Genomic DNA, 17,654 nt, shown 5'->3' with positions numbered 1-17,654 from the left:
CTGCCAGAGGACAAAAGAGACACTCAATTCCATCAGCTCCATTCAGTTCCCTGACTCAGATGTAAGTTTATCATGAATCACTGCCACAGCTTAGTCTCCCATTACTCTGTGTCTTTTATATTTGGTATATCTTGTTTGGGTCTTATGCTGTTTCTGGATAACATCCGCTTTGAAGGCTTTCGAGATCGTCACGTCATCCTTGATACAGCATGAAGACGGTATGCAAAGACTGAGTGGGAGTGAGCGAGTGAGCGTGTGTGAGGCAGAGTGGAAGGGTGTCAAATGAGGCTCATTAAGGCTGTGTGCCTTTGGGCTGCAAACATCAGGTGATAATATTTCAATGGCGTCATCAGGACTTGGCCTACAGAGCGTGAACACAGCCTGAGTCACCAGCAGCCAAGCAAAAACACATCATCATCACTTCCTCATGACTCCCCACACTGAATATGTGTGAGGCGTTATGTGTCAGAGCTTAGACTGGGGGCTAATTACGCCATTATCTGCCTCAGAATGTCAGAAATACACAACAGTCTGAACACTCACCCCATCAGCCAGACTGCAAGTGTGCTTATGTGTCTTGGTGTATGACATGTAAGAATTAAAAAAAAAAAGTTGCTTAATATGCCAGTGTGTGTGTTGAAGCATTCGTGTGTGTGATTAACGGTGCAGTCAGACGCCTCCGTCCGCCAACGTATGCCTCATTTTGTCACATTTCCATAAACGCGAACTGATTGGTTTGTCAGTGTTCGAAAATTTGCATACACGGAATTTCATTGGCTGGCGCTTGCGCTATCCGTCAAAAAATTGAACATTTCTCAACTTTTTAGCGGAGGCAACGTATCTCAGGCAACGCATCGGACCCACAATTCAGTGCGGCATGAAATGAAGTCCAGCCAATGTAAAGTGAATGGGAAAACAACGGACGAACGTTGGCGGACGCAAGCGTGTGACTGCGCCGTTAGTGATTCTTACCTTGAGGGCGCAGCAGAGGGCAGAGGTCACCAGGATCTGTGCGGTCTGCTGACGGGCTCCCTTCAGCTGCCGCAGGGCTTCACCGAGCTGCTCTAGAGTCTGAGCCCTGACACACACACACACACACACACACACACATACACACAAGTTTAAATCAAACTATACCATCTGAAGTCTGTGTACAGATTGTAATAGTGTAGAAGAGGGTGCGCACATCTGAATTTAAAACAAAAATAGGTGCTGGACTCAAAAAGCAACAGTAAAATGACAAAGAAAGTCCACACACTAAAGCTCCAATAAACTTTTTTTCTTTTTATTCACCACAAGCTTTAGTGTGCGCACTTTTTTTGTCATTTTTTTTTTTGTGTACAGAATATATCCACACCTATCCTACAAAACTGTATCTAAGCGTATACTTTGCACAGCCTGCATTATGGTGGTGGTGATGTGTGCGAGGATGTCAGATTGCTGTAGAACCTGTGTGGGGTGGCCAGCTGGGGGAAGATGACCCCAAACAGCTGGACGGTGGCGTTGGTGAGGGCGGTGGCGGCTGGCACGGGCGCAGGGACCTCCTGAGAGCTCTGGAAGATGGTGAAGGGGTCGTACTCTAGTGTGCCAATGCCAAGGCTGCCACTCTGGAGCTGCAGGCATACAAAACACACACAGACACACACACACACACACACAGTGGAGATCATGTTTAACAGAGGCTCACATTCAAGGTCACAGCAGAGAGTGATTAACATGTCAATATACCTTCTTCTGTTGCTGTGTGTGCAGTTAGGACCCTGTCAATGTTTTGTATACAAAGGTTATTTATGTGTAAACATGCGATGCATGGGTGCATTTGTGTTATGCTAGGCTTCACACATACTAAATGCAACAATCCCTGTGTGTCTGTGTGTGTGTAGATAGAAGTTGTTTATGTATGCCTGTTGTGTATGTATATGAGTGAGTGAGTGAGTGAGTGAGTGAGTGAGTGAGTGAGTCAGACACCTGCTCCTCGATGTAGCGCTGGTCGGTGTCGTGCGTGGTGCTGCCGGTCAGGGTGAGGTCAGTGGGGTGGCAGAGGGGCGGCAGCAGGAGCAGCTCGCAGCAGGACGGGCTCTCTCCCGTCAGCTCACACACCAGCTGCCTCAACAGGGAGCCCAGACCCTCTGCAGGACACACACACACACACACACACACACACACACACACACACACACACACACACACACACACACACACACACACACACACACACACACACACACACACACACACACACACACACACACACACACACACACACACACACACACACACACACACACACACACACACACACAGAAATGATGCATACGAAGGACAACATATTGTAGTCAAAACAAATACAAAGACTAATCTCCATAAAATACACAATCAAAACATGCCTATCAAGAACAGTAAACATGAATAGATATAAAATAGATACATGCAAAGGAGACAAAACACTTTTGAGCTTGCTCGCTCACACACATATACACACACAGACACAGACACAGACACAGACACAGACACAGACACAGACACAGACACATTACCTGTGTATGTCTCAGGGGGCAGCAGCACAAGGACCTCATACACTCGGAGCCTGTAGAGTGTGGCAGCGTTCTTCACCAGGTTGCCGTAGGACTTCACCACTGTGGGCAAGCTGAACCATCGCACCATATCAAATTAGCACAGAAAAACAAGACATCCCGTTTCCATTCAAACTTTGAAGTAAAAGCTTACAAAAGTGAGGCAGACTAACGCTTCAGAGGGTGACACTTTGTCCTTGTAAGTAAAGCAAATAGTGTCCATACTCAGTTCATCACAAGATTACTTTTAATCTGGCCAAGGCTGCTAAAACACACCCGACAAGGCCCCGGCAGTGGCGCAACTGGCTGGGGCACCTGCACCGTACGCCGGCGACCCGGGTTCGATTCCCGCCCCGTGGTCCTTTCCGGATCCCACCCCGACTCTCTCTCCCACTCACTTCCTGTCATTCTCTCTACTGTCCTGTCCATTAAAAGGCATAAAAAGCCCAAAAAAATAATCTTTAAAAAAAAAAAAAACACACCCGACAAGAACATGGCTATGGTGCATCAGAAAAACATGGATGATGTGCTAGGAGCGCATTTTGACTTTGAATTGAGTTTTATCCACGGAACACAAATAGCAACTGAAATCGTCTCAGATGCTTCACAAAGCCTGAGCCCCTCAGGAGCAAGAGAGGAAAGATTTCACTTCGAGCAGGAAGAGACTTTGAGAGGAACCCGGCTCATAGGGGAGCCCGTCCACCGGACACCACAACAGGAAGTGAGAGAGAGAGAAAGGGGAGAGTAAGCAGACTAGCACACTCACTGGTTGAGCAGAGCAACAGCACAGGACAGGGGCGTCTGAAGGCGAGCCCACACCTCATCGGTCAGCAGCTCTCCACAGCAGGAGACCAGACTCTTCAGAGCTGCGCGCGCACACGCACACACACACACACACACAATACACTCAATAAATACTGAATGAGCATTTATGGATATATGAGGACAACTCGTACTCTGTTACACACGCACGCACACACACACACACACACACACACACACACACAGGCAATGCAATCTCACCATCAGGTTAGCATCACCATAATAGCTGCCAAATTGCCAGAGGGGAAACCGTGGACAGAACCTTCTAGAAAGCCATTTAGCTGAAAGCTTGAGAGTCCAGGCACTCACCGTTCAGAGCTCCAGCCCGGCCCTCCAGGGTCACCTGCCAGGTGAAGCAGTCTCCTCGCCGCAGCTCCGCCTCCAGCTCCCGCACGGACGGGGGGAAGGCACACCTGAGCAGCAGCAACTGCCGCCCCAACAGATCCCCCACAACTGCAGGGCCTACGCACGTACACACACACACACACACACACACACACACACACACACACACACACACACACACACACACACACACACACACACACACACACACACACACACACACACACACACACACACACACACACACACACACACACACACACACACACACACACACACACACAAAATATATATTTTAAATGATAAACACATTTCTTAGCAAAATGGTCACGACATTCGAAAGTGCATCACGATGACTGGTCAAATCAAAGATTACCATCTGGAGTATGAGCCCATAATTTAGCAAGCTTTGAGCATAATTTAACAAGGTTTGATTAGGTGTGTTCGTGTCAAACTGCCGCATGTTACCGAGTGTGTTGAGGGCAGCCAGCAGCAGCCAGCCTCCCTGAGCCCTCTGCATGGAGATGCGGCTATTCTGGGTAGCTGAGCGCAGAAGGTCCTCAGCCAGCTCCAGCACCATCTAATAAACAGGGGCAATGCATTACCACAGATACAACTTCCCTCAGCATAACAAAACCATAATGACCACCAACTCAGAGTAGAGGAAAGTCCATGAAAAACCCAAATATACAAAAGAAATATACAGCATGTGATATTTTTTACAGATCAAAATGACATAAGCCTAACGGCTGTTTTGAGTTAAGGCTAGGCCTATATGTCTAGTCTATTGAATAACTTGACAGATAAGACAAATTATTTTGGTGGAATGCAAATGCAATGCCATGACTCTGCTCATGCTCTGTCTGCCACTCGTTGTCTGTATCTGATCAAAATGACATAAGCTTGAGTATAGCTTGAGTTAAGGCTATATGTTCAGTCTATTGAATAACTTGATGATGGCGAAGAAATCATCACGAAATCATCATATCAAATGCAATAATGTCTCTGGTAGAATATAAGTCATATCACGCTCTGTCTGACCGTGTCGCTTGTTTATTCAAAGTCTAAAGGCAATCCAGACTAGCCTGGGCTATTCAAAGCGTCTGTTGATTGCAAATCGGTTTTACGTCATTTTGAATAGCCACTGACTGCATACCTGTGTTTTATGGCGTATATATATTAGTGACATCATGCTCTGTCTATCACTCGTTGTCTGTAGCTGATGCTTTGCATCTGTGTCATTCTGAAACGTCCTTAAATTCAGGACCATTATCGCTCGTTTTAATTTGGGACCTTGCGGTCGGAATTGTCCTTTGTTTATTCAAAGTCTAAAAGCAGTCCAAAGTAGCCTGGGCTATTCAAAGTGTCTATTTATTGCATATCGTTTTTACGTTGTTTTGAATAGCCAGATGGACAGATATGTGAGTCTACAGTGCTGCGTGAGTGGGAGAGTGGCTACAGTAGAGCAGAGAAAGCCAACGTTTGCTTCTTTTACTGATATATTTATCGATATATTTTGCATCTCATCCAAACACACATCAAACTTGACACTGCATTTACTCGTGCCCGTAGCAAGCCACGTGCCAAGTTTGAAATCAATCAGATGAACAGTTTTAATTTACAGATATGCGACACACACACACACAGACTTTCCTGCAATTGAATTTATAGATAGATTCCTTCACAAGTGAGTCACAGTGAATAAGCTTTAGGAGATCCAATTTAACTTGCCACAGGCCCAGTGTTGACCTATCCCTGCCAGGCTTAGCTCCACCCGTGTTAAGAGAGCACCGTTCCTACCTTGCCCTTGCTGTGGGGTATTCCCAGAGGACATTGCTGGACAGCTCCCAGCAGGGCGGCGACAGCGGCACTGTAGCCCGCCACAGCCTCCGGGCAGGACTTGAGCGCCGTCAGCCTCTCGACGCAGCGGTCCAGCAGCACCGCCGCCTGAGCTGGCATCGACACGGCAACGCAGCGCAGGCACCAAGCAGCCGCCAAGCGGGCCGACGCACTGGGATGGAGAAGCACGGAGATGACCGAATCCAAAAGACCTTTGGACACACACACACACACACACAGAAGCAGTTACAGACACATTGAACATGGGCCTACACACACACTCATACAAAGAATGAGTGAAATTGCAACCGTATGTCAGGGTTCGAAACGGATTACAAAACATGATGCACACAAGACACACACTCTGGTTGAGAAAGAGAGGTACGTCTGCAGACAACACCTGCAGACAAAACCACTGTGTGTGTGTGTGAGTGCTGTCAGCAAAAGGCCAGTCTGGTGCCAGCCACACAAGGGAGAGTAGTCTCTCTATGAAGCCAGGCATGATGAACACTGTGTGGGTGCTGGAATTCCAGTAATGTGCCTCTTTCTGCTCTGTGTGTAGTCCCCCCACTCCCAGACATGTGGAGAACAGAGAAGGCTCGGTTTTGACCATCTATGGCTGAACAATGTCTGTTGCACTCTCAAGCGTTGTTTTCCATTCTGATCCCTAGAACCCCCATTAGCCCGTATTACTGGCTGCACTGCATCAGACTGCATGTGGAGCAGCATGTGTGGCTAGCGAGTTAAGGGAGTGGAGCAGTGCTCAACTATGAGCAGGAAATGAGTAGAGGCATGAAGGCTTTTGCCTGCCGTTTCAATGTGACGTGAGTGTGTGTGTGTGTGTGTATGTGTAGCTAAGTTTGAGAGTAAACCTCTATTTTTAATACACACGTGAGTGCTTGTGTGTGTGTCTCACCTATGCTGGAGTCCTGCACCAGTGGCGTGGCGGTGGAGCCCAGTCCCTGGACTAGGCTGCCCAGCTCCAGCAGGGCACACACCAGGATGTGCTGATTCAAATACACCTCGGGGTTCACCTCAGCCGCACACGCTTCTGACACACGGGAAGAGAAGGGAAGAGAGAATGAGTGGCCCAAAGTCAAAATTCACCAGCCATACCAACATGTACGAGGTACCTTCTTGCAGAAGAAAATGGCAGGCAGACGTCATACAGTATCAAAACATTTAGCTCCAATTAGCAAATTACAAGATATGCAAAACCCCAATGCTTCAAGACAGAGACTGAGAAAGAGACAGAGAGAGGCAGAGAGACTTAGAGTAGAATAGAATGACATACACAGACACACATACATCCTGTTTACATTGTAGTGTATGTTGTGTCTTAAGCTGCTGGGACCTTTCCCCTTGGGGATCAATAAAGTATCTATCTATCTAAGTATCTATCTACACACACACACACACACACACACACACACACACACACACACACACACACACACACACACGGTCCTGACCTGCAGCCTTCTTCTGGGGTCCGATGGCGCGGCAGAGTTCCTTGGCGGCGGCCACCTGGGCCTTCTCGCCGAGCAGCGTGCCCAGGGTGGCGCGCAGGGCGAAGGAGACGCAGCGGCGCGTGCAGGCGGCGTCGGCCGGGCTCTGGGTGGCGCGCGGGTGAGACGCCAGCTCCAGCAGTAGCGCCAGCAGGGAGGGGAAGTGCAGCTCCAGCCAGGCGCTGCCCAGGGCCGACACAAACACCACGCAGGCCTGTCACACAGCAAGGCACAACAGCTCAATCTAACATAGTGAAGCATTAGGGGAATGTTTCTAATGCAGTAGGGTCTATGGGCCTACACATATCACTTGCTAATCTGATGGGAAGAATGAAATATTCAGAAATTACAGAAAGGGAGAGAGATGATGGGGAGAGAGAGAGACACACAGAGAGAGAGACAGAGAGAGAGAGAGAGAGAGAGAGAGAGACAGACAGACAGACAAACAGACAGAGAGAGAGAGAAATGTGGTCTACCTGGGTGATGCCCACTCGGATGTCTCTGCTGACAGAGCTGCCTCCTTTCAGCATGTCGCCGCTGGCACGTAGGAAGCCAGCCCCCCCTCTCAGGAACCCCCCCGAAAGAAGCTCCATCACCTCCTCCACACACATGCGCCTCCCGCCCGGACGGGGAGCTGAGACCAGGCGAAACAGAGCGCGCACAAACACACACACACACACACACACACACACAAAAATAGCTGGCCTTAGATCTATTTCAAGAGCAACCTCAAAAAACAAAAGCAACCTCAAAAGCATGTGGAGAGGCAATATGTCAGACTTTTGTCAAACAAACAAAGCACAGTAGTTAAAACGTTCCAGACAAAGACAGGCTGGACATTGCACAGCACTGTCAGACATTCCTAAAATAAACACGAGCAGTGTTGAATGTGAAATGAGATCCAAATTCCATAGAAACACACAACCATAATAGATTCTACAGGGTCTAGCAGGGGAACCTACATCCCAGTGCCCCACGGCTCTCAAAGAGAGTGGAACTCACCGACGGGCTGTTTGGGCTCCAGGGCGGCGGCCAGCAGGGTGCCCAGCAGCTTGGAGACGGCCACGCGCACGTCATAGCAGGAGCCCTCGAAGGCCCTGAAGCAGAGCGTGGCGACCCCCTCCAGCTCCGAGCTCCACAGGAACACGGCCTCCCTCTGCAGCTCCAGCAGGCACTGCACAGGGACAGCGGCGGCAGCCGTTAGCACACAGCGCATCAACACTGCGGGCCAATGACGACGGGCACTGCTGTTCCCAGTGACCAACTCCGTAGTAACAACACTGACCAATTACTATACTCAGGTCATAGGACAACTACAGTCCAAATGCACCATCCATCATAACCATTACCTTGCTACAGGAGCATTGAAAACACTAGGCTCAGTTCAACTCTGAAAAAGAAAACAACAGTCCACCCTCTTCGGAGTACTTGTCAACATTCAGCACTGTTCTGGGCAGTGTAGAGGTGGTGGCATCTGTCTGATTTCCCAGGTAGCATTGTGCTTCCATGATGGCCTATTGGTCTTGCCTGACCTGGTTCTTGCCTGCTGGCTCACTGATCTGAGCATACTGTAACTGTTACTGCTAATATTATTGGTATTGTAAATTTCAAGCATAATTCAACTTTAGACACACTGCAACTAAGTTTAGTCTAGCACAAACTACAGTCTCCCCCACTGTCTGTCTGGATGTCTTGCCTGAAGGCTCTTTCTGGCCTATGGAGAGACTGACCTTAGCGGCGGCACAGCGGACAGCCATGGAGCGGTCAGTGAGGCAGGCCCGCGCCGCCTTGTAGATGTCCCTGTGACAAGGCACGGCGCTCACACCCAGGCCCCGCAGGATACGCTCCACGCTCAGCATGATCTCATGGCGCCCCTGAGACTGTGGACAACACACACACACACACACACTTTACACATGCTGACACCGATACATAAAACCCTTTGAAATATCATAAATTGCATAAATGAGTTATAGCCTGACAACAACAGACATACAATTACTTCTTATATTTACAGAATTAATTCACTTAAACATAATTTGGTTGTTTATCTCTGTTCTATTTTGGTAATTTCATTTCTCAGATCTTGTTTCATTTCATCCTCATCCCCACAGGCCTGGAGAGTGAAGCGCTGGAGCCATACCTCGGCGCTCTTCATGGCTTTTAAGAGGGTCCCCACTGACTCCTTAAACGAGCTGATGAGGAGACGACCCAGCTGCTCATACAGCGCTCCCACACAAGTGATGGCCGCCCTGTCACAGAGATAAAGAGACAGACAGAGAGAGAGAGAGAGAGAGAGAGAGAGAGAGATGAACGCATGAAGAGAGGGACATAGACAGATGGGCAGAGGAACAAGGTGGACAAAGACAGAACCAGAGACTGAGGCAGAGAGAGCCTGTGACATTATACCACAGCGATGGACATCCATTTTTAAATAAATAAACCGACTGATGAATAAATCACTGTGTGTGCTGCGGCCATTACTCTCTGCACACATCTACTAAATGAGCAGTCGTGGAGATTTTTCTAACCTAGGCCCACACAGTGACACACACCCCATTACATCACATTAACATTCATGTCAGGCCAACCGGTGGCACAAGGCCAGAACTACTCAGCACTCTGTGGGTGATTGAAGAGCTCTTCCAGCCTGCATGTCCTTTGCCTTTCAGCTTGAGCTCAACAACAGCATGTCCCAAGGAGATATGGCCACCGGCAATTTATAACCCTATAGTGACGCCTCTTTCCCCACACCATCCCCTTCAATATAAAAGACACATCTGTCCCATCCCCCTCCTCTACCATGCAGCACAGCATTCTAGAATGAAAGGCTCACTGCAGTGCATAGCTTAGGCAGACCTATTTGATGGAGACCCAAAGTACTCTTTCAATATCTTCAAATACAACAAAGCCTCCCTTAATGCACTCAAAATTAAAGGTTGTTTTCAGGATGCGTCAGCGCGTGGATCAATAAATAATCTAGTATCGCCACTCGGACAAATAAGTAAGCTCAGATGCAATGGCATTGGCTAAACAGTTAGTGGTTCTAATGGGACAAGAAGCCATCTCTGATGGCCATCGATCTTGAGTGGCGTCACTCACAGGCGGGTGGGCAGTGCGCTGGGCGAGTCGTCCTTGCTGCGGATGATGTCGCTGCAGCGGTCCAGGGCCAGCGATGCGCTGAGCGAGTCTCCGTAGCGGTACACCAGCGCCAGGCACTGGGCCAAGAGCCGGCGCGCGGGGGGGCCTGGGGAGCCCGTCAGCACGGCCAGCAGCTGCTCCACCAGGCGCTTCTGCTTCTGTTTCACGTCCGCCTGCGAGAGCACGCACACGCGCACACACACACACACACACACACACACACACACACAATACAGTCAGTGTGAGTGAGTGGCGGACAGCAGGATGCTGGAGAGCAAGACACACCACTGGCCGGCTGTAGACTAGACAGAGATGTCTGTTTGTCGGGCGTCCTCCTAGCCACTCTCCAGCGGCCCGTCTATGCATCCAGACAGCAGGACAAACAGGCATGTGTGTGTGTGTGTGTGTGTGTGTGTGTGTGTGTGAGAGAGAGACTTACTCGGTCTGTGGTAGGCAGCAGCTTCTTGAGGAAGCGCAGCCACTCGTACACAAACTCGGCCCGCTGGTGCTCCCCTAGCTGTCCACAGGCCTCCTCGTTGAGGAGCAGCGTGTGAGCATGCTCCATCCTGAAACCACCTCCCGCCATCTTTGGTAGAGAGGTCCAGAGCAAGTGCTGCCTCTCTCAGGGTAGCCAGATGTTGCCCACTCTCATGACCATCACCTCTAGAATCTGACACTGAGACTGAGACACACACACACACACACACACACACACACACACACACACACACGAGTCAGCACTTGCATAACAGGGAAAACAGACTTGTTTGTTCTGATGCAAACAGACTGATTTTGCACATCTAGAAAAATAATAATAATCAGATCCAAATTACGATCCAGACACAGCAAATTACAATCCAGACACAGCAAATGTTGAAAGAGACTGTGTTTCATGGTGTGTCACACCATCAATAGACAGACAGTAAAGGGTAGGAGGGAATGATTAAAATTGTGTGGGACTTGATTGCAGCTTTCGTGATACTTTGGAGCTAACCAAATCAGACAACTCATCAAAGATCAAAGATGCAGCTCCTCCCTTTAAACCTGAGACAAGAAATTCTGTCACTTTGTGAAGCTCATATGAGACGATGGGGGTCTATGAATAATTCAGCCTGCCCTGCAGCGGCCTGGTACTGTCTGGTTCCCTCCTTCTGCTGCAGCTTGATCGCAAATAACTCCGTTAGAATCCTCAGGATCGCACAAGCTATTCACACAAACACACTTTACAGCTGGACGGCATTCTCTACAGAAAGGGGAAGACTTGGCTTAAGCAGCTCGTCAGGTGTTCTTCTGCCGTTACAAATAACTAGCCATAGCTTTGTATGTGAGCCCTACTACTGCTTTAGATGGGGAAAACATTCGTCAACAACCTGCGTTGTCAGCAGTGGCCAAAGTGCCACGGAGACATTTTCAACATCCATAACCTTACATCGATCCTTCAGTGGCGAAACGAAGTCTTTTACAGGGCAAGTTACAGCTTTGGATCATATGAACTCCAAGCAACATGAAACTTGCTAACTATGAAAGTAGAGGTACATATCTGCCAAGGTGTCTTTCTGGACTAATACAGACAAAATATAAAGGGCAAGTGGCTAATATTTCACCCAAGTTACCCAAGCCTGAACGGTGTGATCTTGCGCATAAGTACCTTGCTAGCCCCAAACTTTTGTTTCCCATCACCCCGCAGACAACTTTAACCAAGCTAACGTTAGCTAACTTAGTTGACACCTTGCCAAGCTGTGACATTTAACGTTAAAAAAAACGCATGATATGACTAATGAAGAAGCAACTTGTTACGCAAAAGAAGATTAACGATAACCAACTAACTTTAACCCCTGAAGATAAGCAAATACGGTTAAAACATGCTAGCATGATAGCTAACGTTACGCTACGTTAACTCAATGAATTAACATTAATGTTGTTAGCTTTGAATCGTTCGTCTTGCATTACAATACAGGCGCTGGAAAGAATAATACATCATTCTCTCAATCCGAATCTAAAATGTGTTTTTAGCGATGAGTATCGTCAGTTGTTTTGCAGTTTGTAGATAAAAGTAGGCTACATGTAACTCTTGGCAAACGAAATGCCCAACAGCTAACGTTAGAACATACCGCTAGCAACCCATTAAGGTTGGGGAGGTGTCAGTAGCTATATCAAAATAGTTTGCATGCAAATGAACACTTCCTCAAAAGAACGAATGGCGTGAAGGTTTTAGTCTAGACAATAATTCTTCAAAAGAAAATATAGTTAACATGTAGGCAACTAACGAAGTTGAAGTGAAGGGGACGTTTAGTGACATTAGCCAGCTAACAATTCGCATCCTCAGCTGATGTTTCGTACGACAGCAAGTTAGCATAGCATAGTTACCTTTATGACAGACCGATTCAAACAAGGTGCAGCAAACCTAAAAACACAAACTAGATGGTGTAATATAAAACAAATGTAAAATGAACTCCGCAGGGAATGTTACCTGAGAGACAGGATATTTGGCTCCTTCGTTCGTCTTAGCGCTCTTCCATTCGAGGAGGTGCGATACTGATGAGTGTTTGCTACCTTACACACAACTGGCGCTGTTTGGAGGGAGCCCTACCAACTACCAAGCTCGAAAGACTCCGCAGCAGACAGACACCCACCACACTGGTTGTTGTAGAGTGGGTCATTCACTAAACATGATACCAGAACTTAACTAGAAATGCAATTCCAAGGAATTACCAGTGCATGAAAATGCAAAAATAGATAGATAATGTAGATATGGTTACTAAGGTGTAGCTAGGGTAAACATGGTGGTTGCATAGTTTACAGAGAGTTGATAGTGTGAAGGTAGACGTTTTAAAGATGAAACGTTCCAGTTCTAACTTAACTAATGATTTCTATTCATGTTAAAATGTTGATTAGCTAACTTAGCTAATGATTTCTAGCAGTTACGCTAAAATGCTTATTATGCTAACAATGCTAACTTTACTAACAATGCTAACCAGGTTGATTAGCTAACTTAACCGATGATTTCTAGCAGTAATGCTAAAAATACTAACTATGCTAACAATGCTAAATTTGCTAACAATGCTAACCAGGTTGATTAGCTAACTTAGTTGATGATTTTTTGCAGTTATACTAAAAATGCTAACTATGCTAACTATGCTAACTTGCTAGTGAGGACTTTTATTTTGAAACATTTGTTGCTAGGGTATCCATGGTGGCCACTATCAGGAAACAAGAAGTTACTGCAGTATAATCATGTTGGTTGCTATGGAAACGGTCATAAACACTTAATTTTAATGGTTGCTATGTTGGTTGCTAGGTACATGGAGGTTTCATGTAGTTGACTGGAGGCATAGTTGATGATAACTGACAGTTGTAATGGTTGAACAGTTAAATAGTTGAGTAGTTTCAATGGTTAAATGATTTAATGGTGTATTATTGCAGTGAGGACTTTTATTTTGAAACAGTTGTGGACAGAGGAAACAGTTAACAGGATATGTAGTCTTCTGAGAGACTGCATGCTTAAAGCCAGAGAAACTGACAGTTGGTGCCCAGGTGGCCGGCCACCTGGCATAAGATTCTAATTGCTGCCGTGATGTCATAATGAGCAATGTTAAGTCTATGGGGGAAATTGTAATAGTTTTTAACTAATAGTTTAAAAAGTATAAAAGTTACAAAGTTGAAAAATACAAAGCCCACATCGCGTAAGTAAGACCTACGCGACATAGTTTGAATGGAGTTTCTACGTTAAGCGGTTGAAGCTGAATTGCGTGCGTTAGAAGAAGAACTAGAAATGCAATTCCAAGGAATTACCAGTGCATGAAAATGCAAAAATAGATAGATAATGTAGATATGGTTACTAAGGTGTAGCTAGGGTAAACATGGTGGGTTGCATAGTTTACAGAGAGTTGATAGTGTGAAGGTAGACTGTTTAAAGATGAAACATTCCAGTTCTAACTTAACTAATGATTTTTATTCATGTTAAAATGATGATTAGCTAACTTAGCTAATGATTTCTAGCAGTTATGTTAAAAATGCTAATTATACTAGCAATGCTAACTTTATTAACAATGCTAACCAGGCTGATTAGCTAACTTAACCGATGATTTGTAGCAGTAATGTTAAAAATGCTAACTATGCTAACAATGCTAAATTTGCTAACTTAAGTGATGATTTGTAGCAGTAATGTTAAAAATGCTAACTATGCTAACAATGCTAAATTTGCCAACAATGCTAACCAGGTTGATTAGCTAACTTAGTTGATATTTTTTTACAGTTATGTTAAAAATGTTAACAATGCTAACTATGCTAACTAGCTAACTTGCTAGTGAGGACTTTTATTTTGAAACATTTGTTGCTAGGGTATCCATGGTGGCCACTATCAGGAAACAAGAAGTTACTGCAGTATAATCATGATGGTTGCTATGGAAACGGTCATAAACACTTAATTTTAATGGTTGCTATGTTGGTTGCTAGGTACATGGAGGTTTCATGTAGTTGACTGGAGGCATAGTGGATGATAACTGACAGTTGGAATGGTTGAACAGTTCAATAGTTGAGTAGTTTCAATGGTTAAATGATTTAATAGTGTATTATTACAGTGAGGACTTTTATTTTGAAACAGTTGTGGACAGAGGAAACAGTTTACAGGATATGTAGTCTTCAGAGAGATTGTATGCTTAAAGCCTGAGAAAATGACAGTTGGTGCCCAGGTGGCCGGCCACCTGGCGTAAGATTCTAATTGCTGCCGTGATGTCATAAAGAGCAATGTTAAGTCTATGGGGGAAATTGTAATAGTTTTTAACTAATAGTTTAAAAAGTATAAAAGTTACAAAGTTGATATATACATTGCCCACATCGCGTAAGTAAGATCTACGTAACACAGTTTGAATGAAGTTTCTACGTTAAACGGTTCAAGCTGAATTGCGTGCGTTAGAAGAAGAATAATAAGAAGAAGATGAAGAAGTTGAAGACTAGGAAGAACAGTACAGTGCATTTTCATGCACTGTAATTACAGTGCATGAAAATGCACTGTACTGTTCTTCCTAGGCATTTTATTATTCTTCTTCTTCTAACGCACTTAATGCAGCTTCAACCGCTTAACGTAGAAACTCCATTCAAACTATGTCGCGTAGGTCTTACTTACGCGATGTGGGCTTTGTATTTTTCAACTTTGTAACTTTTATACTTTTTAAACTATTAGTTAAAAACTATTATAATTTCCCCCATAGACTTAACATTGCTCATTATGACATCACGGCAGCAATTAGAATGTTACCCCAGCTGGTCAGCCACCTGGGCACCAACTGTCAGTTTCTCTCAGGCTTTAAGCATACAATCTCTCTGAAGACTACACATATCCTGTTAAACTGTTTCCTCTGTCCACAACTGTTTCAAAATAAAAGTCCTCACTGCAATAATACACTATTAAATCATTTAACCATTGAAACTACTCAACTATTTAACTGTTCAACCATTCCAACTGTCAGTTATCATCAACTATGCCTCCAGTCAACTACATGAAACCTCCATGTACCTAGCAACCAACATAGCAACCATTAAAATTAAGCGTTTATGACCGTTTCCATAGCAACCAACATGATTTTACTACAGTAACTTCTTTATTCCTGATAGTGGCCACCATGGATACCCTAGCAACACATGTTTCAAAATAAAAGTCCTCACTAGCAAGTTATCTAGTTAGCATGGTTAGCATTGTTAGCATAGCTAGCATTTTTAGCATAACTGCAAAAATTCATCAACTAAGTTAGCTAATCAACCTGGTTAGCATTGTTAGCAAATCTAGCATTGTTAGCATAGTTAGCATTTTTAGCATTACTGCTAGAAATCATCGGTTAAGTTAGCTAATCAACCTGGTTAGCATTGTTAGTAAAGTTAGCATTGCTAGCATAATTAGCATTTTTAGCACAACTGCTAGAAATCATTACCTAAGTTAGCTAATCAACATTTTAACATGAATAGAAATCATTAGTTAAGTTAGAACTGGAATGTTTCAGCTTTAAACTGTCTACCTTCACACTATCAACTCTCTGTAAACTATGCAACCACCATGTTTACCCTAGCTACACCTTAGTAACCATATCTACATTATCTATCTTTTTTTGCATTTTCATGCACTGGTAATTCCTTGGAATTGCATTTCTAGTTAACAATGCTGTTATTACATAGATAATGTATTTGATACCAAACATAACTATCAGAGACAACACTTTAAGAGTGGAGGAATTGTAATCAGATTAAAAGTTCAGACTAAAAATAAAATGGTAAAAAACAAACCAATGTTTTGCTTCCAACACTGAAGGCCTAAAGTTATAAACAACAATCAAGGTTATAAATTATATAAAGGTCTTGTTTCGCGACCAATGTTCAGCTTCATTCCAAGGGCCTGACTGGGAGAAGCGAGAAGAAGACCCTGGCCAAAGATTGTCTAGTTTACTACCGTCTCTGCCCTGGCTGCAGCATGTTGACTGGACTCACGAAACAGAAACCGTTTTAGAATTGCAATAGTGCCACCTGCTGGTCTCTGACAATACATTTTCTCTTGTGCAGTCGGACACACTAGAACAGCTAATGATATTCTAGGCCTGTTCTCACCTCGACTAATTAATTCTAACTTTGACAGACCTCTGACTTCTACATTCTAAGACCATAGTCACCTAAGAAAGGCAGCTGCTTAATTGCAGTAGTGCCAGTGAAATAGCTAGTCACAAAGATCATTCACACTAGTGACACAGGCCTAGGTTTCACCCAAAACCAAGGGTGTACTCAAAGTAGGTGGTAGTAGATCTGGGTAAGTTCACCCAGAGGAAGTGGTAAATCTTCTAATAGAAGAGCTCGACTGTTATATTATCAGGTTTGCAATGTCTTCTATCTTACCTATGTTTGCCACTAAACCACCTACAGTACTTGGAATCATGGTCAGGTGGAATCGTTTACTTTCCTAGACACAGATAGTGCATAGTGCAGATCTCTGTGGAATGTATTTACTGCATGTTATCAGGTGGGAGTAAAATATATACCTGTATTATAATGTAAACATTTCAGCTTTATTTGATAATACAGTGTTTATATACTGTACTGCTTTGGACATAAGCATCTGGCAAATACCTTGAACATAAACATCTGATAAACAATACCCTTACTGAGATACCGACAACCCCAACCTGAACAGACGTGATTTTGTGTCAACCTGTCACTTTTCAATCTTGTTTTTTTCCCTTGTCTGTAATTCTATGATGTCCATGTTCTCTTATATTACGCATTATGACGGTTAAACTATTAGGGTCTGGAGGGTCAATATTGTTTTTAAAAAAAGGAACCAAAATAGTGTTTCTACAAAATGAATGGTGTAGCAAACATGAAGTGTTTTTTTCCATTACAACATACTGCCATGGTTTTTGAATGAATGACCACGGTAAAATCAGAT

At 44.9% G+C, this 17,654-nt stretch overlaps 1 protein-coding gene across 3 annotated transcripts in view; it reads right to left on the bottom strand.

Annotated features, from left to right (window-relative positions):
- The window catches only part of heatr5a (HEAT repeat containing 5a), a 33,622-nt gene extending 16,974 nt beyond the window's left edge, over positions 1–16,648 (bottom strand). For 2 of the 3 annotated variants that reach the window (XM_062522314.1, XM_062522316.1), the window contains exons 1-18: positions 16,505–16,648; positions 12,699–12,891; positions 10,668–10,910; positions 10,190–10,401; positions 9,231–9,339; positions 8,818–8,967; positions 8,090–8,261; positions 7,564–7,721; positions 7,052–7,301; positions 6,496–6,630; positions 5,541–5,791; positions 4,209–4,320; positions 3,705–3,857; positions 3,340–3,439; positions 2,538–2,647; positions 1,969–2,129; positions 1,450–1,613; positions 973–1,078 (exon numbers count right to left, since the gene is read on the bottom strand). In XM_062522314.1, the coding sequence (XP_062378298.1) occupies positions 973–1,078; positions 1,450–1,613; positions 1,969–2,129; positions 2,538–2,647; positions 3,340–3,439; positions 3,705–3,857; positions 4,209–4,320; positions 5,541–5,791; positions 6,496–6,630; positions 7,052–7,301; positions 7,564–7,721; positions 8,090–8,261; positions 8,818–8,967; positions 9,231–9,339; positions 10,190–10,401; positions 10,668–10,814 (2,490 nt within the window). In that variant the 5' untranslated portion in view covers positions 10,815–10,910; positions 12,699–12,891; positions 16,505–16,648. The remainder of the gene's footprint in view (positions 1–972; positions 1,079–1,449; positions 1,614–1,968; positions 2,130–2,537; positions 2,648–3,339; positions 3,440–3,704; positions 3,858–4,208; positions 4,321–5,540; positions 5,792–6,495; positions 6,631–7,051; positions 7,302–7,563; positions 7,722–8,089; positions 8,262–8,817; positions 8,968–9,230; positions 9,340–10,189; positions 10,402–10,667; positions 10,911–12,698; positions 12,892–16,504) is intronic. The other variant, XM_062522315.1, reaches the window with a different exon arrangement.
- Positions 16,649–17,654: the final 1,006 nt, after the last annotated feature.

This window comes from Sardina pilchardus, chromosome 20, assembly GCF_963854185.1.
Source record: "Sardina pilchardus chromosome 20, fSarPil1.1, whole genome shotgun sequence".
NCBI lineage: Eukaryota > Metazoa > Chordata > Actinopteri > Clupeiformes > Clupeidae > Sardina > Sardina pilchardus.
The sequence above is the reverse complement of the archived record's forward strand: the minus strand, read 5'-3'. Positions and strand labels throughout refer to the sequence as shown.